This window comes from Pectinophora gossypiella, chromosome 22 (genome assembly GCF_024362695.1).
Source record: "Pectinophora gossypiella chromosome 22, ilPecGoss1.1, whole genome shotgun sequence".
Lineage (NCBI taxonomy): Eukaryota > Metazoa > Arthropoda > Insecta > Lepidoptera > Gelechiidae > Pectinophora > Pectinophora gossypiella.
In genome coordinates, this window is record NC_065425.1 from 6,052,010 (window position 1) to 6,076,121 (window position 24,112).

General features: G+C 38.2%; 1 protein-coding gene across 1 annotated transcript in view; it reads right to left on the bottom strand.

Moving 5' to 3' along the window:
- Nucleotides 1–23,743, bottom strand: part of LOC126376981 (huntingtin) — a 28,627-nt gene extending 4,884 nt beyond the window's left edge. The window contains exons 1-43 of the mRNA XM_050024542.1: nucleotides 23,559–23,743; nucleotides 23,343–23,484; nucleotides 21,873–21,994; nucleotides 20,940–21,157; nucleotides 20,539–20,670; nucleotides 19,853–19,986; nucleotides 19,479–19,665; nucleotides 18,804–18,955; nucleotides 18,066–18,215; nucleotides 17,543–17,652; nucleotides 17,201–17,325; nucleotides 16,741–16,919; nucleotides 15,890–16,516; nucleotides 15,484–15,680; nucleotides 15,124–15,243; nucleotides 14,658–14,907; nucleotides 14,196–14,370; nucleotides 13,627–13,878; nucleotides 13,127–13,299; nucleotides 12,377–12,907; nucleotides 12,023–12,183; nucleotides 11,467–11,560; nucleotides 11,031–11,130; nucleotides 10,821–10,915; nucleotides 10,343–10,466; nucleotides 9,906–10,027; nucleotides 9,414–9,649; nucleotides 9,012–9,178; nucleotides 8,387–8,573; nucleotides 7,955–8,096; nucleotides 7,544–7,726; nucleotides 7,156–7,274; nucleotides 6,736–6,867; nucleotides 6,385–6,537; nucleotides 5,039–6,083; nucleotides 4,289–4,482; nucleotides 3,619–3,765; nucleotides 3,349–3,540; nucleotides 3,006–3,154; nucleotides 2,082–2,209; nucleotides 1,325–1,546; nucleotides 716–921; nucleotides 250–388 (exon numbers count right to left, since the gene is read on the bottom strand). Coding sequence (XP_049880499.1) covers nucleotides 250–388; nucleotides 716–921; nucleotides 1,325–1,546; nucleotides 2,082–2,209; nucleotides 3,006–3,154; nucleotides 3,349–3,540; nucleotides 3,619–3,765; nucleotides 4,289–4,482; nucleotides 5,039–6,083; nucleotides 6,385–6,537; nucleotides 6,736–6,867; nucleotides 7,156–7,274; nucleotides 7,544–7,726; nucleotides 7,955–8,096; nucleotides 8,387–8,573; nucleotides 9,012–9,178; nucleotides 9,414–9,649; nucleotides 9,906–10,027; nucleotides 10,343–10,466; nucleotides 10,821–10,915; nucleotides 11,031–11,130; nucleotides 11,467–11,560; nucleotides 12,023–12,183; nucleotides 12,377–12,907; nucleotides 13,127–13,299; nucleotides 13,627–13,878; nucleotides 14,196–14,370; nucleotides 14,658–14,907; nucleotides 15,124–15,243; nucleotides 15,484–15,680; nucleotides 15,890–16,516; nucleotides 16,741–16,919; nucleotides 17,201–17,325; nucleotides 17,543–17,652; nucleotides 18,066–18,215; nucleotides 18,804–18,955; nucleotides 19,479–19,665; nucleotides 19,853–19,986; nucleotides 20,539–20,670; nucleotides 20,940–21,157; nucleotides 21,873–21,994; nucleotides 23,343–23,484; nucleotides 23,559–23,623 — 8,478 coding nt within the window. The 5' untranslated portion in view covers nucleotides 23,624–23,743. The remainder of the gene's footprint in view (nucleotides 1–249; nucleotides 389–715; nucleotides 922–1,324; nucleotides 1,547–2,081; nucleotides 2,210–3,005; nucleotides 3,155–3,348; nucleotides 3,541–3,618; nucleotides 3,766–4,288; nucleotides 4,483–5,038; nucleotides 6,084–6,384; nucleotides 6,538–6,735; nucleotides 6,868–7,155; nucleotides 7,275–7,543; nucleotides 7,727–7,954; nucleotides 8,097–8,386; nucleotides 8,574–9,011; nucleotides 9,179–9,413; nucleotides 9,650–9,905; nucleotides 10,028–10,342; nucleotides 10,467–10,820; nucleotides 10,916–11,030; nucleotides 11,131–11,466; nucleotides 11,561–12,022; nucleotides 12,184–12,376; nucleotides 12,908–13,126; nucleotides 13,300–13,626; nucleotides 13,879–14,195; nucleotides 14,371–14,657; nucleotides 14,908–15,123; nucleotides 15,244–15,483; nucleotides 15,681–15,889; nucleotides 16,517–16,740; nucleotides 16,920–17,200; nucleotides 17,326–17,542; nucleotides 17,653–18,065; nucleotides 18,216–18,803; nucleotides 18,956–19,478; nucleotides 19,666–19,852; nucleotides 19,987–20,538; nucleotides 20,671–20,939; nucleotides 21,158–21,872; nucleotides 21,995–23,342; nucleotides 23,485–23,558) is intronic.
- Between the last annotated feature and the right edge of the window lie 369 nt (nucleotides 23,744–24,112).

Below are 24,112 nucleotides of genomic sequence, written 5' to 3' on the forward strand. Positions count from 1 at the left end.
AAAGTAGAACCTGAGAACCTGATGATGAGCTGAATGCTCTAACCACTATAATATGGTGGCTGTTGCGAGTGGTGAAGTAACGGCTGCAAACGATGATGATGATGATGTACAGAAAAAGAAACTGGCAACTTGATATTCCACTTGATATCAACTCAGAATCATGGTCTGAATCACCCCTCAAAGTTTTCCCTCAAAGTTGTCGTTTCGAAGTCACTAACACCATGCTAATGTAAGATCAATGTTTTTTACCTTAACAACAAGATCGGTGCAGTAGTGTCGAGGGTTGGCCAATACAAAGTCCACGGCAATGTTAATTAGATCCGGATGCCCAAGTTCTATTAGCGTGAACAGCACCGTCCAGTACAAACTCTGTTCGTATAGCGATATTCTGAAAAGGAAGCAGCTATTGGACACACAGCAATAATTAAGAGGTGGTGTGTGATTGTAGTCCCCAAGGGGCGGGGTTTTATCAACACTTTTTGTTCTCGATGCCTTAAAACGTGCCATTGTCAAGTTTCATTCATTTTAACTGCCTTCTCCCTGCTTAGTCAGTTCAGGATTCTATAGGCTTTCGGTCGCCATGTTTGTTTACTATAAGGCTCAACCTTAAAAGAATATAACTTAGTTAAGCGCAGGTCTCAACATTACCATTACCATCAAGTCTTACTATGGACAATAAAGAACCTATTTTTAATGAATAAAAAAGTCCACTCACTTAGAATTGGGAGCTAAATACTGCCGAACAGCGACGTTCAACTGCGACACAAGTTGTTGGTAGGGATTCGGCGTAGATTGCTGGCTCACAATGTGTGGAGCTTTGCCTGTCAGTTGCAGCAGGCAACCCTGTAACGCGGCCTGGCGGAGCGGCGCGTAGGACGATGATAGGGACTTTAGCAGCTTCTGGTGGACTGTTGATAGCTCCTGTTGAGGAAACAACAGTCGATTTTAACATTTTTATTATCCATGCGAAACAAATACGTGGAAACATGTGGTCATGTTTGCTGAATGTACCCAAGAGGGGGTAACGCAGGCTCAAAAAAGATAGAAAGATCATGTGGATGGCTTTGAAATTGCAGATGACTGGAGTGCAATCACAGAAGGGAAGGCCTTTGCTCAGCAGTAGGAGGCAAAGCATAAACATAACATAAGCTCTATATTCCCAATGGGGGTAGTCAACTAAGTAAAACCTACGCTTCGCCGAGCTTTCTGTTAGACCAACAGCTGGTGGAGAGCAATACCGCCATCTATAATGGTCGACACAACTGAGTTGCGGTGACAAAAATCACATTGACCTCTGATGCTGTAAAACTCCCCAATAACTGACCTGTAGCCCTTCAAACCCGTCCAGCACAGACAGACACCTTGACAAGGCATACAACAGAGCTCTCCCCGCCGCGTTGTACTGCGTTAGGTGCGCATGAGACACCCCGCATACAGCTATCAGCGTCTGCGCCGCGTAGCACCACTGACCCGTCTGCGTGAACTGCTCGCTCGAGTGGGTGATGCAGGAGAGGAGGGCCACACTGCAAGCTAGGCCTGTTGGGGCCTGAAATAACAACATAACATAAGTCTGTATCACCTTCTTTATATTTTTAGACGTGATTTATTTTAGATTTGCCGCAAATGGCATTAACTACTTGGCCGGAATCACTACTATCCCCGAAGCAGGCAGAATTGTACCAGAAGCTGCTAATTGTAGTATAACACTGACTCCTCGCCAGTTGTTTAAGTCCCACGTAATAGGAGGCGCAAATGTCAAATTGCAATATTGCTTTTTTTTAGATGAATTGCTTCTATCTGCCATTCTTAACTTACGCAGATAGAGTCGCAGGAAACAGCTAGTATTTTCAGTCACACAAGGTACAATCAAAGAGCAAAAGTGCAGTCACTGAACCCAGCTATTTATTTGTAAACAGTGGTGAAAATATGAACCATTAGTTGTCATAAATATAAAATTTATGTTTTTGTAGGTGTTTTTGATCTATTACAGAAACGACATGTAACCAGGAGGTCTTAAGTGCAACCAGTTAATTTATTACTTTGCAAGAAACTGATTGGACTTTTGCACCTTATCTACTTACCTTAGCTTCCAACATTTGCGATGTGACGTCCATCAACAATTGCAAGCAGCTGTTTACATCGATCTCCCTTGTCTTCTTCGTTCTTTTCACTTCTTGACGCACTTTATATGAAGCGTCATCGATTATATCTGCAAAAATTAATAATAATTAAATATTGTACTCAATTACCCGGTGATGCCTCTTGGGGTATACAGAGCGCGAATTGGGTAGAATGTGGTTGGCCATAATTTATCACTTTGGAAATCTACCCCTATATATGTGATATAATAGTAGATATCGTGAATTCGTATGTTGATCCACAATCATAGGTTAGTCTTATAAAAAATTATCTAATGGCCCCGAACCCTGCAGACATTGTCAAATTTTATGTTATAACTTAAAATATCCGTCATTTTCTTATCCACCAAAATGGAAAGGGGCGAATGATTGACAACTGTCAATTTTAAAATGAATGAGTGAATGGAATAACCCAGACGAATAAAATAGGCATCTCGCGGATATGCAACCCATTTGACTTGCTCTCAACTTAATTCTGTCGGGTTATTATTATTTTATTACCAATATAAAATTTTGGGAGTTTTTTTTTAATTTCTGTACAAAATTGACGTGTGTTCCATAAATTTTATACCTGTCCCTTTTATTTTCACCGGATAAAAAAATGACAGGCATAACTTATAATAAACTTAGATGGTGTGTACTGAAATCAGCACTGTTCCTTGACTATACTCATCTTTATTTATTTTTATCTGAAATGCAGTTTTCACTAACACAGTTGGATCGACCATTGTACACGGGGTCTTCGGTATAAGGGTCACCAACGTTGGTCTAACAGAAAGCTCGAGTTCTTCTTGCAATGGATGCACCTCTAGACTATCCCAACTGGGATATAGTGAGCGTATGTTGTGTTACGCTATTATTCTATACCTGATGCCAACTTCAGATACTCCGAATTGAACTGCGCGTAGTGATATCCGTCGAAGCCATCGTTCATCAGTGGTATCCTCTCTAAGTTCACGTTGTCAAACAGTTTGTCCGCTTTCGTGCCCACGAGGAGGTTTCGGAGGCGTTGCATTCTGTGTACAAGAGAGTTGTTTAGAAAGAAATAACATACATTAAAATGACTTAAGCAACAAGTGACAACACGCCTATGGCCTCTTCGTCGTTGCCAGTTTGTAAACCATAAATATCATAATCATAAACAAGCTTTATGTTCTTACTAAATGGCAGTAGATGTCTTCTCGTCTTCCAACGTCTTAGCTTAACTCACCCACAGCTGACGTGTGCGCTCTGCCTGGGCACGTGCACGATTCCGCGGCGGCGCACAGTGGGCGCGGCGCTGGTCAACAGCTGGGTGATCCCGCGCACGGCGCAGTGCGGACCGTTGCCTTGCAACGCGCCCAGGAGGCCCACCCACATTTCCTCAAACTGTTTCTTCGATGACCAGCCTATTAGGTTTACCCTACAAATTGAAATAGAAATATATTTTGAGAATTGACATTCAAATTTCAAGTTTATCCAAGATAATTACTTTAAATACCTGAATAAGAAAGATTCCAGCACATCTAAATCTTGTAACGCTTGTAACGGTAAGTCGATCTTATTGAGTTGGTCCTTCTTCGTTGTGACTTCTACTGACGGCCATGCAATTGGTGGTATTAAAGCTATGTTGTTTACTATGTCCAACCTGCAGACAAATATAAATTCGAAAATAATTTTATCCTATATTCTTCTTGCAATCCACTGTAGGAAGACCAGAAACCAATGTGATAAAATGTAGATATAAGCGAGAACAACTCTTCGTGATTTTATATATTTTGTACTACAGAGCGATTCAAACACCAGTGTAGCTTTTATTGGTTGGTAGAAGTACTTTTGATCATAATACTGTTGCTTATCAAGGCCCGTTTTACCACGATACCCATCCTCTTAGACATTGTGCCACGAAGAGTTATGCGATAGGTAAGGCAGTAATCTGTACAAAGTCATGTAAAGTTTCCAATATTGATAGCAGGTTAGGAAAGCTTTTAAATAGAGTTTAGAAAGTTCCTGGGGTCTAAGGCCTTAGCCAAGATGCAAACGATTATGACAATCGATAGTGACAGGGATAAAAATATATGAGAGAGAGAGAGAGAGAGAGAGAGAGATATCCCCCTGATCCTTCATTTGATAATTCATATATTCACTAAATACTTTACAGAAAATCTTACCTAGACAAACTAACGATCAAGGTCTCAATCGGTTGCCTATAGCATTTGGCCAAAAAGTCCGCGCTCTGTGCATAGAAATGCCGCTCCCAGTAATCTATCAATGTTACAAGTTTGTCGCCAACTATGATTATATCTGGTTTTGGACCTTCATCTTGGGTTTGCATGTAGTGTTCTAGGATTAGAGGTTTTGTGTCCTGTAAAATAAAAGTTTATTTCAATGTGTAATATTTTAATAGAACTTATAATATTGTAGCTTTTGATTTTCACTGTTTTACGAAACTCTTATAAAGTCTTACTAATTATATGTACAATTCTTTTCTGTTACACGACAGTGGAATCTTAGGGATTACAATATCAAACTGAGTTCAACTGACAATCTTCTTCTTCTATCGTGTGGGTTGTGAGGTGGATTACCAACTGCATCAACCCTGGTGTCAGGGTTATTATTGAGCCGCCATAGGCCCCTGACATGACTCATGTGACGACTACGTACTTACATCAGTAAGTAGTAACCGGGACCAACGGCTTAACGTGCCTTCCGAAGCACGGATCATCTTACTTTTTGGACAATCAGGTGATCAGCCTGACTATAAAGCTTTGGTAACAATATACATACAATTTAAACGGTAACCGAGATTTGTTAATATATCTGTTGTTTTGTTTTGTTTATAAGCAATAGCAAGTAATTTTAAAATGGTAGTCGTAGATCTTTTAAAGAGGAACGGAAAAGATTCTATCAATGTAACTTACCTTAACCAAATACTTCACAACCGCGTATAAACAACTGATGGCAGATTGCGTTCTATTCACATTACTATCCACATTGAGCTCCGACCAGATCTCTTCAAACGTCAATGCTTTAGCGACGTTGTTAATAGTAACAGAAACCACATTATCCACTATAACAGTCTCTGACACCACAGTAGCTCTGAACGAAACGTCAGTGTGAATAGGACTCTCAACTATCTTCTTATTCTTAATCAAAAACGATAAATACTGCAAAGATATAACTGAAAATATCGCTATATTCTTTGCTAAGCTGCTTGGAAGTATATTCTCAATACATTTCTCTAATAAATCACAGTCGGTTTCGTCTATAAGTGCGATCATTCTGTCTAAGGAATCCAAGAAACCAGAAAGGATAGTTTGCATGTTGATAAACTCTTGATAGAAAAGCTTATCTTGAAAGACTTGGTGGCATCTTCGAGTATATCTGTCTATAGTCTGTTCTGTACTCAGATCGAAGTTTTCGGATTGGCTCAGAGGCCGATTTTGTTTAGGGAATAGTCTTATTACATCCGCCAAACATTTGTCGAAAGTAGCTAAAGCTACAGTGTATATATCAGGTAATTGTGGCGGCACTAATTCCATTTCTTCATCAGATATTTGTAAATTCCCAAAATTGTCTTTCAAATTTTCATTGTCAGTTATTGGTATGAAAAACTGCGACTTAGATTCTTTATTATCGCTCTTCTTAAATACATGCAAAGTATTTACAACGTTCAGTTTGTTGCTGTCGATTGATGACGTCATCTCATCTCTCATTTTAGACATCTCCCTCTGTTCTCTTATGTTCTCTTTCTCCATTTCTTTCGTTTCGATAGTAGATGTAACGTTTAAGAATTCCCTTAAGTAATTATCGCAGGACACTTTGAAGCACGCGGAGAGAAGTTTTCTATCGAACTCAGGAGAAGACATGATAGTTGGCAAGTCGTCTTGAGGTAAATTGGATAGCAAAAGTGCTAGTTCGTTTTGTTTAGGTACTTTTGGGGCTGAACAATCTGTTTGACAGCATCTGAAACCCCCAAGAATTTGTTGCATATTTAATGGTAAGTTAGATCACAAAATTACCAAATGTAAAACTGAATACATTTATTAGATTTCTGTTTGTAGTTGGGTACATATTGGTGTACCCTCATGTTAAACAGAAAGTTAGTTTTACATTTGGTCATCTAACCATTATCCAATGATAATGAGCTTGCCCTCTGGTGATACCGCTTTTTGGATATGTTCTATCCATGGAGATAATAGTTTATTGGTAGTTGTCCCTTTGCACAATTTAAAACTTTATGGCTGTGTAAAAACTGATCACATACCTGCTCTTAACTTGATTCAGCAGCCAGTTGCTATCAACGTTGGTAGTAACAATGTACTGAGGGTTTATAGCTCTATCCTGAGACAGATCTAATGGAGACAGATCGAATACGCTGGACGCTAAGGCGTTTAATTCCAGTACTAAATTAGAATACCTGTAAAGAATTCAACATACAGTTTAGATCATCTCATCCATCTTTGGACTGTGTCAAAATTTGCTGCAAGTTATTTTCTTGTCGCTTAACCGACTCTTACACATTCTTCTTCTTCTTTTAATCTTATCATCCCCTGTTGGGATGTAGGGCTCGTACAACAGATACTTTTATACAACAGACAATAAATCTACAACTCACCTAACGTGTACTTTATCTCTCTGCAGTAACTCCAGTGCGACTTGCACGTCTTCTTTCGATAGTTGTACGTGTATTTTGTCCACTGGCATTTCTTTCAGCATTATGCATCGCTCTATGGCTAGTTTTGCGAACCTGCGGATTTCAAATACAACTTAAGGATTTTTGGTGCAATCGGCACAGATTTTATAGTCATTAGAACATTCATTCTAGAAATTACTGAGGAGAAAGAAATACCCTATCTCTGATATAAAAAAATCAACTATTAGTTAAGGTTATTGAGCACAATGTAATAGAGCAGAATCATTAGTGATTTTTGGGGCTATATTTCAGGAGGTCTTTGGGGGAACATTAGTAAGTTTAAAAAGGAGTTGGTGATCACAACCCGGTCGAAATAAAGATAATATTAAACCATGAACTTACCGTACTGCAATAGCAGGTTCAAGTTTGCCAATAATTCGACAGATGAGGAAAACTAGAGCGCCCGATTGACTCTCATGGCACAACGACAGTATCTTGTAAGCGTTCAATGCAAATTCATCCTGAAACAAGACAATACGTAGCATGATGTCATTACACATAAAGTACTCAAAGGTTGGTGAGATCGACCTTCAATGAGTTGGAATGTAGAATGATGCGAGGTTCTTTATCCTCTATGAGAGGTTCAACCTGAAAATTTGGCTAATCCGGTTTTTACAGAAGCGACCGCCTGTCTGGCTTTCTAACCCGCGAAGGGAAAACCAGCCCAACACAGATTAGGTCACATACCTCCGAAACGCATTTCGTTCAAAACGCAGTTCGAGTATACTACCTTGAGACAGCTCTGGCACCTCGCAGCCACGGCTTGCAGCAGCAGCCCTGACGCACCAGCCACCTGTTGTACCTTGGCCACTACGCTCTGCACTATTGGTTCCCGGTACTGACTAACCAGGATATGAACCCGGTTTACTAGTAGCCAGGTTAGGTGGACAACTTCTGTTAGGCCATTTTCTACCTGTGGAGAAATGTGGAAGTGGTTGAAAACTTTTGTGTGCGGAACGCTGGTATCATGTGTCTGGTATCTCGGTAGATTAGAGGTTAACATCAGCTATCGCAATTATATCCTTAGATACGTCGTGTCAAGCGGGTGGCGTATTATTTAATATTTATATAAAATTTATATTTGGGTTGTAAACGTCAGTATATTTACTGAATAAAAAGATATAAAATATACCATACTCACAAAGTATTCGCAGTAGGCCATAACGCAGGCAGTTTGTAGCGTATCGCCACGCAGTAGATGGGTGTCGCTAGCTGCGCTCAAAGGGAGGTTCCGGGCGAAACCTACTAGTTTCTGCCAGTATTTGTGTGATAGGAAGTTTAGTCTGAAATGGCGATAAGTTAAGAAATAATGAAGATTAAAAAATAATTAAGATTTAATAATGGCTTATTGACCGTTTGAAACTATAAGCGTCGAATAAAAAAAATCAAATAAAACAAGTCACAATATTCACAAGTACTCAATAGACAATCTAAAAGCTATGTTTGGTGGAGGTACGAGTATCAAGAAAGATTAATTGTCTATTGGAATAGCAGATTGGAAAATTCTTTTAGCACGGTGGCGAATCTAAGGCCGTCGACACAAAATAAGGAAATAAAAATAGAAACGTCTTACCGAATCAGCAAATGAGACCAGTGTACAGTCAGCAGCGGGATCCGATGCGCGGACCTCAGACATATCAAGTTCAACAGATCTAGTGGTATGTTTTCTTCTGGACTGTACAAGCCGGTATTGAGCCCGCTTTGCTCGTTGTGGAGAATGTTTTGCGCCGTCTTAGCTGTCAGGGGGAAGAGGCAGCCGTCTGGAAGAGTTGCGTATTGGAAGAAAGAAGTGAATTTGGGGTAGAATAGGCATCATCATACCTAGTCAAATGAGATACTTTTTAACGTCTAAGTGAGTTTAATGGAATTTATATGAAGACACAAACTATGAGGTAACGTAAATATGGAACGTATGGTTGCGTACGAGTATTTCTCGATTTGGATGCACTTAATTTTAGACCTGTCTTTATTTAATAATTAGCATTTCATATCTTTTTTCATTTATATAGAGCTGTTAAAAATAAATAAAATTGTGAAATGCTAAATTACGAAAAGACATAAATTATTGAGGGTGGGTTACTGAAACGGAACAGCGCGATCAATCGCAATGAGCGACAGAGTACCGCTCTGATTTAATGGGAACGCACCCTTATGGTTTGTTTTGTAGAGTTGCATGATAGGTTTTTAAACATACTTACTTGTCAAATGTAGCATATGTTTAACATGAACTATAATATTGACACAAACAGAGTATAACAACTTGTGATTTTCGCCCGTATCTGACACGTCTTCGCGGTCCAAATTCGCATTGCTGTGACAGTTGTCCATTTCTGTTATAGCGAATGTCAGGGTTTTGAATAGAAATCTGAAAAATAAATTATTTTCTACATATTTTATTAGGAGGCCTCTCTCACCTTTGAACAGCCATAACAATTTGAGAGAACTACTTACAACACGGTTGGGACGCTTTATTAGAAAACTTCTTAGCTTATAAGTAGAATGTCAGTGGTTTTAAGTGGTTATAAACATGCTCTGCTATCCGCGCAGAGCCGAGGTGGGTCGCTAGTACTTACTATAATACGTTGTATCATAACACTTACCTGACTAGAATCACATCTGGTGACAAATTCGCGCAATTCTCGTTGACATTTTGCACATTCAACGGATCCACATCTGTTTTGACATTGAAGAATATCGACTGAGGCGATATGTATGTGGCTTTTAGATAATTTATCGATAGCAGGATCTCACTCTCGGGTATAAGGATTAGTACTTTACGTAGTAGTACCATTATTATTGAGAGATAGCGGAGTTTCAGCTTGTATGGTGTAGTTGACTAAAAAATAAAATATATTTATGTATATTTTTTATCAAATATTTATTCGTGGAATACTAAGTGTTAAAGATATTTAAGCCATTCAGTTATAAAAATATTATCCGAGTACTATCATAAGTCGAAAGGCTGGTTTGAAATACCAATAACATTACGAACACAATCTTTGGTTGCTGTTTGCTGATATTATTCAATAGACTAGTTCAAATAAACTATGCCCTAATGTATTTATTAGATTTGATAAGATAATTAAGTATACCTGATCAGGCGGTGCTTTAAACAATATCTTCAATAATATTTCTACTCTACTCTGTTCTAATAGAACGTCTTTGTACACTGAATCCAACAGTCTTTCTAAAGCCGATATTGCTCTGGCCGTATCTGAAAACGAAATGAAAGTGGACATGACTCCTCTGCATGACGATATTCTCACCTGACGATAAGTGATGATATGGTCTAAGCTAGAAATAAACTTACGACTATATCCCAATTGGGGTAGTAAGAGGTAGATGTATCGAAAAATAAACTATGTACCCACACGTCACCGATCTTTCTGTTAGACCAACGTGATAGGTGGTGAGCAGTAATGCCATCTATGGTCTAATAACATCTAATAACACATTGGTGCAAGTACGGTATCGGTTGGAACCAGCGCCGTCAAAGCTAGAGCAAGAACAAAAATACATATTTACTTACCAATTTCAATAGACCTCTGTGAGAGTAGATTGAGAAGTGTGTCGCTGGCTAACTCTGACCACCGGTAGTAACTCTCAGGGTGTTCTTGAGACAAGGATAGCACGCACGATACTAGGTCGAGAACCTGCAGGGGTAAACACGAGCTGAGAAGTATAAAATCATCATCTCCCCAACGTTTAGCATCCCAATCTGAGCTTCGGTATTTTACAGAACCGACCATCATCCGAGACCCTAAACAATCCACAAATTCACCTAAAGAGCATTATTGCAATTCGACTTTTGCACAATGTCTTCTGGTCTTCCAACCCGGAGTAAAGAAAGATTTATTTTATGTGATAAGACAAGTCTCTAACACGTTGGAGGAAAATAATAAAAATAACAAGTTTAATACGCTTGCCACAATATATTTTGTGATTTTCAACTTATAATGATTTTCATGTCTACCCCAGACCCCAGTATAACCCCTTTAATAACTTACCTTATGCTGATGCATGGACTTCTGAAGCATGTAGAACAGAACTTCTCTCGTCGCCTGGGCTTCTTGTTGTTGTGCCCTACCCAATATACTACCACCTGTTGACAAGTGAGATTTACGGTCAACTTACAAACTATACCATTCTATTGTACCTAGAAATTCAAAACCAATTTTAGGAAAAGTCATAACTTTCTTAAAAAGTGTCTAACTTACCTCCCATACTGCTGAAGACTCTAACGGCGACCGGTTCCAGCCCAGCTATGCATTCAGCGTGAGCCCCTGACGCCATCAGACCATCGCAGAGTTGTATCAGCTGTAACCAACATTATTAAGTCATCGGTTATTCCAATTAGTATTGCAAGCAATAGTATACCCTCCTTTCCATTATGTATATTATACGTAATCCCATTGTTTAACTATTATGTCTGGAAATGCGGTTTTTCCGAGCATATGATATCGATAGTCTATCGTGACCTTGAACATCAACTTGTAAAACAGTAACAAACAACTGGAAAACCAGTATTTGTTACATTTTAAACATTTTAATGGTCTATATAGGCATTTCGCGTCTGATGGATCGTGGCATACATATGGCTTTAGCTATTTAGACGCAGTTCACTTTTTAACGTATTATGAAAACAATGTTTACCTTAGGTATTTCAATGATCTGTTTAGTATGATGTTTAGATGAGGACAGTTGTACGAGAAACATCAGAATACTATTGACCAGCTCACAGCAGTTACTGTAAAAAATGTACCATGGCTATAAAACAAAGATTTTAATGCACTAGATGGTTTAAAATTGTTTTTCAGAATTTATATTTTCATTGTCACAGAGAATAATTATAAGATCGATTAACCCTTTTAATGTTGTGTACGTATTATGTTCGTCAAAAGAGTGAATAGGTTACAACTACTTTTTAATTTAAATCATTTTATTTCATTTATTCATTGCTTTTACATCTGTATATTTATAGGATCTTATAAATAGCTTAGTTGATGGGGTCGATCATAGATCTCACAAGCACGACCTACGCGAGAGAAGAAGAAAATAGGGTTAATTTTATTTTGGTTAATATCAGAATTTTCAGAAGGCAAAAATTTTGCTGTGCGGTTGTGACCCAAACGTCTGGCAAATCGTTAGATACAACTTTCCTCGAAAAACATCAGGTCATTTTGTCGTTCTATAAACCGTAAATACTCACGGTATCTCGTGCTGTTCAACCAAGTCAAGTTGCTTCATCAGGAAGCCGATGAAGATCTGATCGCTATCCAACATGCAGTAGTTTACTCTGAGGGTCAACAGCTGGTTTAGAAGGCAGAGCACTTTGCATTGCAACGGGATATCGTTTTGCATTGTATAGCTCTGAAATAAAACCTGGATTTAGTCTCGCAGCATTTTCAAAAACTAACAGAAAGTAGCAAATTAAATTTTCAGTAAAAACTTTTCTCTTGGAGTAGGTAACTAATATGCTTTTTAGTAACGGAAGGGAATGTAAAATCGATGAGGAATTAGTGAAAAATTTAATTTTAAGTATACAAAATTAAATCAAAATTACCTTTAAAGCTTGTATCACAACCGGCTCAAACAACCTTATATATCTCTCTAGTTCCTTTTTATTCGTACTCCACTTCCTATCAGTTCTATTCTTGGAGAAATTCTCCATTTTTATCAGCAGTTCTCTTTCGGCCACCATTCTTGGATTCTTACTATCAAGTGAAAGTTTCTGACTAGTATTCGAACTAATGCTACTTCTTCTCGAGTCCTTATTAGACACAGCCAAAGCGTTTGCCAACATAATATCTTCGAAAAACGCAGTCTTATTGTTAAACTCTTCTTTGTCACTTATACTCAAGAAATCCGTATATTGATTGATCATATTTGTACCGAAAAGACATTTTAATAGTTGTGTGATGCAGTACACGGTTTTGTCAGGACATAACGGCATAATTACTCGTAGATAGTAAAGAAGTTCTTCAGTCACTGCACCAAATTCTCGCTCAGTCGCTAGTTCTAGTTGTATAGCTAAGCAGTTCAGGGTTGTTGACAGAAAATCGTGAAACATACTTGATTTTGGATCTAGGTTTATCTGTAACGAGATGAAAGTTTGATTATGAAGACTATAAACCCCATTATGGGTTAACTTAGAAGGTTTACGTTAGCCTTCTCTTGGTTTAAGACTTTCCAGCTGTAAAGCGTTGTTCAACTCAGATTTTATAGCTAGAAGAAAATTCGGTTTTCTACTATGAAGTTACGAAATATTGCATGCCACTTTAACAGTAGTATTATCAAGTTTTACCATACCAACCTTGTGATTGGAATAAGTTGCTCGAAGGGTTTCATAGAGCTTCATGTAGAAGGGTTCATTGAAAAAATGTCCAGCCAGGTTACCTTTCAGAGTTGCGGTTTGTATGTTGGGCTTCTTTCTCAGACCTTTGTCGTCTAACTCTGTTGTCATACTGCCCTTTCTAGGTGTTGGATCTGGATACGATATTTTTGTAAAGAAGAAATGCTTTATTGAACCAAAGTACATCAATTACAGACGGAAGAAAGTCGGTTACTTCTTGTAAAGTGAGGTGAATAATTAAAACGATAACAAACAACATTCAATGATGGATGCAACACCAAAATCACCATCACGCGACTTGCTCAGTCAAACACACTTGGTAAGTCCTGAATTCCTAGGATAAATATGGCGAACCATAGTTGGACAGTCGGTACCTGGAGTGAAGGATACTTCTCTGCTACATAATATTATCACATGAAATCATCAGGAAACGATATTATAAAAAGTAACTCAAAACTCACCGTTACTTTTCCTTCGAACAGGACTTCCAGGTAAAGCAATGACTCCTTTATTCAAATGTGTATTAGGATTAACTTCCTCTATAAGATGCACGAGTACATTCAGCATTTTTAATGTAACTTGTAAGAATTTATCGCATAAACTGGCAACTCTGTCGTTTTCTAAATGTTGCCATTTGTCTTTGGAAGGCATCGTATCTCGTTCGAATATGTTTAGATTGGTTGTCTTGTAACGCATCACGTTGTGGATTTCCACTGAAAATAAAATGTTTTTATTGTAGTCCTCTAACGATACCATATTTGCATTTATTTTCAGGGATTTTTAGGGTGTTCAGTTCATAATTTATGAAGGCTTCCTATTAGAATTACTATTCAAGCTCATAGATAGAATAGCAAGAAGAAAGTAGAAGAGTTAACATTCACAGGAACATAAGTAGACAGGTATGAAAGAAAAAACATGTTTCTAATTGTTTCCTGAAAAAAAAAAAACTACTTGAGACTCAAGCTTTAAAAAAAATATTTTGTCAAAAGTTAAAAAATATCCAAATCTTAACAAATGTAATTCTTCTCACCGGGATACAGTAGCGAACACAAGTCAAGCAGTACAGTTCGGGCAGCAACGGTACCGATACAGTAGTCCAGATTGTCCAGACAATAGCTCAATATACTCTGCTCTGTGTACGCGTCGATATGCTTCCACGGAGGCCACCTCCTGCATATCGATTGAAGAGCTTCTAGTAGACCTAGCTATAAGACATATTCATATTATTGGGACATACGTATTGAACACGATCCTAATAATGAAAAAAATTGGGATGGTGACACGTCATGTTGACCCCGTGGTTGAAGAGTTCAGTTATAAATAACCGCTAAGAAATAGCGATATAGATTGTAGTCTATTCTACTAATATTCTTCCGGTCGATGAAGTAGGTCATATAAATAGGTCAAGATTTTGAATGATTCCAGGTATCGATCGTGGCAGAGAATACAGCCCTAAGGCTACTGCTTAATACTGTCTACTTAGTGTACTTACCGAATAATGTTTACAACTTGAAGCCATAAGTTTTCCCATCAGATCTCCAACGATCACCTTCAGAGAGTCACCATTGACGATCTCACCGTCTTTCAGCTGATCAGGCAAGTCGTAATAGAAGTAAATATTCCTGACTAAGTCTAAGGATAAACTCGGATGGTCGAAGTTGATCTGCATACTGTGTTTAGCTATCTCTGCCACCATAGTTGTTGGTGTGTGTCTTTTGGAAGGAGTTATTTTTGGTATTATGCTGAAAAGGATATGTATATATTTAGAAATATACCTAGATACTTTCAGGCGTACACAACAGCCTACGACATGACGGTTTAGTTTAGTGAAATATTGTGAATATAACGCCATTTTCTTTATAAAGAAAATAAATATCCAATGAAGTGCCTAAATTAGGATAAAATGTTATTGAAAACAAAGTTACCATGGTAATTAGTAACGAAATTATTTCACTTACCTCGCTATTGCCTGTGACGCCGCGTGTCTCACTCTTTGGTCTTGATCTCCCAACAGGCGGAATAGTGTATCCATTATAATCTTACTCTTTATTTGGTAACCAGAATACAGAATAAATAATCTGAAAGTATTAGTTATGAAATAAGAAAAAAATTCCATCCGATTTTTTGGAAAATTCTATTAGCTTAGGCCGATCGCACTTTGGACACGGCTTTGTACGATTTTGCATCGTACTGCTCTGCAGCACTTTCCAACACGAACTAAGTGTTCCTATTGTACTTTTAAGAGATGTACATCTGTGATTGTTAAAACGCGACCAGGCCTAATATAGCTTAGCTCCTTTTTGTATCTAAACACTTACTTCTGGTAAGGCAATTTCTCATAAAGCTTACAGAGGTTGACTCGGCAGAGCCAGTAGTTGTTATTCTCCACGTTGACTAGAGCATTCAATGCGTCTGTTAGGAGTGACCAGTGGGCGCTGTTTGATAGGGGCACTGACATTTTGGTCAGCGCTGAGAGCGTATGGTTTACTGTGGAATGCAGTTCGTCTGTAAGACCCTGAAATGTGAAATATTGGGCATTTCCATTTATCCAAAGGGAAATGACCTCAAGTATAACCTTACAATAAAAGTTATGCAATGGTCCTTTGTTAAATTTAGGGTGTATATTGTTATATGAATCTGGACCCAAAAACACTCATTCAATGTCTTGAGTGTGAATGAATGAAGTATTCAGTTGAAGTTACAAAAAATGTTTGTGCAACTTACCTTCAAGGCAATTTCAACCAATCTTTCTGTGCTAATATTATCTTTGACTTCTTTCGGTAGCAAACTGAAATTTCTCCACCTGTGATAGTCGCCATGAGACAAATCAAGAGACGCACTCAAATAGTTCCCGATACACACCCTTACCAACCCCCTGATTTGGGGGTCGTTATGACCCTCTAGTAAAACAAACACGTCACTCATATGCTGAAATTCAAAGTCCTTATCATCTTTATCTAAGTCCATCTTGTCCAAATCCTCACTCTTCATACTTTTCTCGATCAAATCGGGAGCGTCTTTACTATGCACTTCATCGGTGCGTTTGAGAGGTCTTTTCGACCGTTCTTTCTGTTCCAAGTCTTTTAGATTGTCCAAATTTGTGGTGGACTCTCCGAAATGATCGAATTTCATGTCAAGGTCTATGCTGGAAGATAATATGTCCCCGCTACTGGACATAGGGTATCCAGTTTGGTCGTTACTCGTCGTCATATTGGAATGACTAGTGAAGTTGCTATTGGTCATATTAGGGTTGGTACTGTCAGTCATAGCACTGGCTACCAGTTCTTTTGTTCTGCTATCTAGAATGTTGCTTGGAACATCTTTCGATGAACTTTTTTGCTCAGCGCTGTCCTGAAAAGATTTTCACACATTTTAAAATTCCGTTGGATTTCAAAAATGCTCCTACTTCTCGTTTCTTCAACAATAAATTATCATTATAATATGACTTCTTTGACAACTACAAAACTATTAATCTCTTTGCATAACACCCCATTAATTAATATAACATATACCTCTTATTTATTGTTTCGAAATCTTCCAATTCCTTAAAAATATGCCATAGCATATAAACAAACCTGTGATTTCTCCAATGATTTGCTATCCTTCTTCGAAATGGGTTGGGAAGAATGACTGTCCATACTACGATTGAGGAGTTCTTGGCTTAAGGAGTCTGTCAGTGAATCTTGATAACAGACATTCCTTTCGAGTATGAAGTCGTTTATGTGGTCCTGATTCGAATCTGTTTCTGACGATCCTACAACAAATTTAATAAGCACCAATCACTACTGCTCTAAACTGCACGCACGATGCTCTGAAACTTATTATATTTCTACTTGTATCTGAAGATTTGTTTACATGTAGACCAGAGACTTATAAACATTTTTTTTTTAATATTGATATTCAATAAAAAAAAACAATACTATCTTAAAATATATGAAGTACAAAGCACGTCACACACATGATCAAGTGAAAAAGATAAATTTAACTTACTCAACTTATTGCATAAAATCTTTTGATCAATATTTAGTACCGTACCTGATATGTTGTGGCTTTTGACGTCAGCATCTTTGTCCAAATACATGGTCATCGCTTGTGGGTACAGTTGCAGTATCTCAGACAAACAGTTGAGAGCTGAAGACTTTACTGAGACCCTTACTGACCTAAAGATAATACATAAATAAGCACAAAGAACTTGACGTAATGCATCACTGGATAAAATAAACGCCGAAAAAACTATCTCGATCAATCGTCAATCGTTACTGTCTACTAACCATTCACGAAGTGTCACTTTATAGCAATATCTAAACAAATGTCCTTTTTGCCAGAATACGCTTTTGATTAATTAGTGTAAGCTTTTACCTATATAAATCCCTTTACCTGTCAGTTATAAGATCTCCTTTGTTGCCAGCCAATAAGAACTTGGATACGAGCAATCTTGCGCAAAACTTTAGAGGAATGTCATCGTCAATTGAAGAGCCTATATTAATCTGAAAAGTAAAATCAACTGACTTATAAGTCTTCATTACAAAGATTTCTATTTATGAACAGGATCCAAAATTATCCGATCAACTGAACGACTCTTTTGCCAAATTTTTGATAACAACCGATCAAACTTTCACGCAATTTTAACCTAAAAGGCAAAGGCTGACTGTATAAAGACACGTCCCACTGCTGGGCACAGGCATGTCCTCGACTCTAGGGGGTATAGGGAAATCAGTCCACTGTAAATGTCACAGATTTTTATCTCGTACATACACCTAAGGAGTGTTTCATCACAAACAGAAAACGGCACGGATCGAATCACATACCGAACGAAATCCTATAGATATTCATATCATTATTATAATATATTCTGTCATACGTTGTCACAATTCAATACAACAATAGCAAATGAACATACCTTTACTCCACTATCGCTGACAGGATGATCTACTTGGTCACTCTCTTTACTTTCCTCTTCTATTTCTTGTAGTTTCTCTGACAGATGTTTAGTTAACTGTTCTGCGCTTGGCAGCTGTATATCTGTCTCACTCACTGGTGAATCCGGTGTCTAAGGGAAACAGATGGATATAGATTAGTGGCTTTTATAAGTTCCACTAAAGTACACAAGAAGCACAGCTAAGTAAAGTAAAGTAAAGTAAATCACTTTGCTGGTACGACCAGGGTAGTTGCCAACCCAGCTACCCTAGACTATCAGAGTTTCGAAGTTTCAAGTAGAAAATCAGTGTTTCGAAACCAGTTCAAGACTAAGGGCGTTTTAACTAGTGTTAATCAATCAGAGTCAGTCAAATGACGGATCCGTAGGGGTCGTAGAACCAACTACTTGTATGGTAGCTTACGCATTACATCAGTCAAATTGTCATAAGTTAAAGTCAGCTCAACGTATAGTCTGACCGCGAGCTTTATTTGAACTCGTGCCTTCGTTTTCCCTTTCCCCGCACATCTGTCACCAAGGCGCGGTACAGTCACTATAAGATAAGCCTGTAGCAATTATCCTGCTCATATTCCGGGGTCCTGGTTTGGGGTAACCTGAAGGTTTTCACAGTGCCCGTTTTTTCAGAAGCACCTTCCAATCTGACCGTCCAATCTGAAGGGGAACCCGTCCTAATTATAGGTTAACTTGTATTCAAAACAGTACCTGAATAGTAAGGTCTTCCACACTCAAACTGGGGGTATTGAGTTGCAACAAGCTGCCGAGTTGTAGGGCTCCGCTGAAAAGCAGTTCCGGTTGGTCGCGGGGCTCCGTCAGCGGGCTTGGAACGAAGCGGGAAGATGCTGCGCTTGCGGAACCTGAAATTTTATTTTAAATGGGTTATTTATACGGATAAATACATAGTGTTGCTCTTCCTAGACTGTGTTGTACCCAGCTATATGTGAAGCTCGGCCCAAGGCGTCGTCTGAAGGATTATTGAAAGCATTAATCGACCTTAGTGGGCTGACACGTCGGCAGGATCGATATCGGGGTAAATTTGAGTTTCCAATTTTCTCCAGCGATTTCTTTTTAGTCTCTTTCAGAGGTTTTTATGTTCAGATAACTAGTAAAAGATGTCCGAAAGTTACTAACAGAAATGGTAATCATCTACAGATTAAAAATACGTATGTATCCCTGAAAAATGGAACTGGCAACAATAAATAAAACTCCATACAAATACTCACTTTACATTCGAAATACGTTAAACGGAGAGAAGCAATAACTTTAGACGATTATTTTATAATTTTAACCAAATCTTTAGTTAAAACTTCTTGACAAAAGTTATCAGAAAAAATACGATATTTTTCAAAGAAAAATGACAATCGGGTCTTTGATACTTACTAATATTCCTCCTATGTCCTTTGACGCTAACATTGTCCAAGCTAACAATTTTTGGATGGACTTCCAACAGAGCCTTCCTATACAGTCCTGAAGCTTGCGACAGTAAAGTGGTCAGACATTCCATAACCGCGTTCTGTGTATTGTGTTCTGTTGACGCATCTATGTAGTGGATGCACAGGTGGTATAACTGAAAGAGAAAGACAAGCTATTGGGTCGTATACTTTATAACGTCACAGTTTGCCTTTTCATAGAAACTCCATATTAATTTCGTGTTTTGACGTTTAGTAAAAAGTAACTAATTTGACTAGCTGGAAACTACCCTATTCTTACTTTAATGTAGAATCTATTTAGAGTTGTATATTATTTAATCTCACCTCCAAATAATCCAGCACAGAGAACAGATCGTTTTCATTGAACTTGGATATCTCGTTTGCCTGAAACAGTGATTTGACGACGCCAAACCAGCCTAGTATGGCGTTGTTGTCTGATGCTGTAGGCCATAGCTTATCTGTGTGAACAGCAATCAAATTAAATAATAAGTAAATGTTTTTAAGTTTTCATCGGCGATATGGCTCACCACTTATCTCACGTTGGTCTAACAGAAAGCTCGGTGAGTCGGTACTTAGTTCATCTTGCAATGGATGACTGCCCCAATTGGGATACAGTAGTTTCGAGTTTAGTTTAGTTTGGCCAGATATGTCTTTATTTAATGAAACATCTATGAGCATCTAGGTGAGCATAAAGTAACATACTCCAAAGAAGTTGTTAAAAATATAGACTTTTACCATATCCATAAAACAGTGCTTGTTACATTTCTCGTTCTGTTTTTAATTTGTGAGTACAATAAAGAAAAAGGAAGGAAAAAAAGAACGAAAGAAAAAGGGAGATTTTCACATAATGTGTCAATAACATTTGTCGGTAGGGGCCTATGGCGACTCAATAATAACCCTGACACCAGGGTTGATGGTTGGTAAGCCACCTCACAACCTACACGATAGAAGATTTGTCAGTTATTTGAAACGAACGCACCGGTGGACTACGAGCCTAATACTTAACTTACCAAATAGTTTGGACAGCACATTGGGAAGCAAGGGTTCTCTATGCGCAATAAGATGGGCTACGCAATTGGCCACACCTCGCCTGACTGCAGGCTCTGATGACTCCACGTGTGATAGTAGAGCTTTGGATAGTTCTGGAAAAAAAATATTATGTATAACATTTCAATCATGGTGTAAGAAGACCAGGTACGCTCTATCCTATGAAAAGCCGCCATATGTTGCGTCATCAAAGGGCTACCTTTGATGACGCAACGTAGGGTGTTATGACGCCAGCTGGGCTAACCTTGAAATGTTAGCTGTCACTTTTGAGCATACCTGGTTTTCTTATACCACAGTTAAATATTACTGCTTCTATCTAAATACTCTAGGTCTAAACATCTAATAACGAAAAAGAAAAACTCACCAGATATCTCCTCATCAGTGGTATAATCAGCCAAAGCTACTAACAGTCTGGGCAAATTGGTCTCCAAAGCCTCCAACACTAGTTGTACTTCGCTGGTCTGTCTGACAATCTGACTGAGCTTCGGAAATAAGGTCTGGGCTTGAGTGCGAATCTTGCCCACCCCTGGGCGTAGCCAGCAGTCGCCCAGGCACACGCGGGAGAGCGCTGCGCGGATCCATCTGGGGGAATAGATAAAACATTTATGATCGTACTAAAACTTTATAGCATATTTCTGGAGTGTTATTTGACTGTTGAAGATTAACAGTAAGAAAATAAAAATAAATAAATAAAAATGTTAAAGGGCAGAATCTAAATAGTCCACAAAGTAATCGTACAGATTCTACATAATGTGTTGTGGGTATGAATGTTGAATGCTAATCACCTATACGATGATTGCTTGGTCTCTGACGTTCGTGTGCTCGCATGTGGCTTATATAGCCAATTTTATTGGAAAAGATCCTCGCACATAGCAGGCATGTGAGTACACCATTTAAATATGTATAATTGATCGCCGCAGGTGGTAGGGCTTTCAATTCATCCCGTTTGGCATTAAGCTCTAAGCGCCACGGCGGGAAATAACGCGCACGGATGCGTAGATTATGTTCTTTTATTTTTTTATTAATAATTTATTTTTATTTATTTTTTCCAATTTTAAAAATGTTTGAGAGCTGTCATAATATTTCCACAGCACTTAAGCTGCATTACTGCATTAAATTTGTTGAGAAAAGCAGTTTGGCCCAAAATGACTGATGAGTCAAATATAAAGATAAACAACTGAATGAACAATGTATAAAACAATGGATAAACAACTGTCCTATCTTATTCCTATAGGATAAGATACTCCATGCTCATGCATGATACAAAATAACTAGCTGAAAAAAAAAACAATCATACCTGGCATTCTTAGTATGGTCTATCTGGTTCTGAAGGATAATATTGGTCTTATAGGAATGGAATGCAAATCCTCCGACCACAGCTCTGTTGAGTGCCTCATCTCCGACAAGACGTACTTCTGCCTGCAAATCAAGAAGTAATGTTTTATAAAACTATCTTCTTCTTCATTCTAGAATTATCCCCACATAGTTTCAGGATCTGCTTTGCTATTTATTGCCTCCCAATTGGGTTGTGTACTAGGTTCAAGATAAATTAAACTAACGAAAAACATTTTCTTTTTTCTATTTAACTTTAATAATAATAAGTCTGATATTTTATCATGTTTTTCATAGTTAAATTACATACTAATTTCGTGTTTTGACATTTAGTAAAATAAAAAGTAACAGATATGACTAGCTGGAAACTAGCCTATTTGCCCGATCTCCAGCTTTCCCAAAGGTGAGATTGACTTCTTATTCTAATGTTCTAAGGTTAAGGTAGGTATTGCACAACATAGGTCTCGTGCTGTAGGGCTCCCCAAGTGTTCCGGGCAGCCCTCGGCGGAGGGGGAGGCGCTTGACGCGCTCTCATGGGCGCTGGGCCCGCAAGGGCATCCGCCGGCGTGGACGCGGTTGTGTGCAATTGCGTTCCCGTATCCCCGCCACACGGTGGCAAGGAGGAACACCATTGGGTTTTAGTGGGTATACCGGGTGGCGACACACGGGGAGTCCCACATAACCACGTCGTCCCCCCGGGCGGCGTGGTATGCGTAACGCATTTCCCAACATTAAAAAAAAGGTATTGCAAAGGCCTTACCTTATTCATACACAGAGTGGTGCCAATTATGGCAAACAAAACTTGATAGTTCTAAAATTAGCTCTATCTCTTTCATATCCTCATTGTGTGTGAAGGATAGCTCAATTTTATTGCTTTCATAATAAAACTAAGATTTATCTGCCAGAATCAACACCAGTACATAATAATTTTGAAAGGTAGGTTGTAGGTTTGGTATTTTTAAATAATTCTAATAATTAGTTCATTAGTATTCCTTTTTCCTATAAGAATACTAGTAAGACACAAATTATAACTAGTATCAAAATAAAGAATAAGTAGTATCAAAAAAGAATGGTTTATAGTTTACAAACTTAATTACTTTTTAATGATGTAGGTCTTAATGTAATATTTTAATTCACTGACAAATTATTTACACATTAGAACTCTGAAGAATGTTTTCATATGACATAAGCAGTAGAATTAAAGAGTCTGTCTGGTTACTTAATTAAATTTGATATGATGAAATATCTTATTAAACGCAATATCGTGCACTAGACGTGATTAGTTGTTGGTAATTGAATTTAAATCATGTTAGCACCTGCTAAAAGAAACATAATAATTTCATAATATGAATTATATTATAATTATATTTAACATTAGTGTATATTACAGCTTGAGTCATTACATTCACAGTTGGCAGCATAATAATGTACTCACACTGCTGTTACTGGCCAAATTCAACAACGTAGGTATAGCGGCGTGAAGCAAGTTTGCATAGTGTTTGGCGCAGTTTTGCCGGCTCCCCAGCACTCCGAGACATCGCCCCAGGGTCCCCGCCGCAGCCTGTACCTCATGGCTCCTACGGCACAATCACAAAATTAGAAAACATCCAACGACCATGAACTAAACATCACAAAACTTTCAGCAACCCACTTCGTGGAACTATCGACGTTTTTCAAATATTCCAACGCCTTTTCTGCTTTCTCTAACACGTTCATGGCTGTTGTTGTGTCAGCCCAAGTGAGATGAAGGTGTTTTGAACATAATGAACACGTTCAATACACAGGAAAACACGAAAATCCGTCGGGGAAAACGCAAATAAACGAACGGAAAATCAATCAGACAGGAGAGATATTTCAAGTTCACGTTCATAAAAAAAAAATAACTTGCTATCTCACTTACATTCGTGAATTAGAAAGAGGTGCAAGAAAAAATATTTCTAAACGAACCTCAGAACAATAACTAAAGCATAGAAGGAAGGCTAAAATAGCAACAGAACTCTATAATTCTGCTCTACTTTATCTTACGGAACCGGCGTAATGTTAGACAAAGACGCATATACAAAAATTGTTTCGTAATTTCGTAGGTTGTCACAAGTTTTTCATTGCCTAGTGTTGGGTTTCACTTTAGTAGTATGTCGATAAAATTAAATTTACTTACAATTAATGTCGATAAATTTTTTTTACAAGATTTCTTTTTGTAGGATG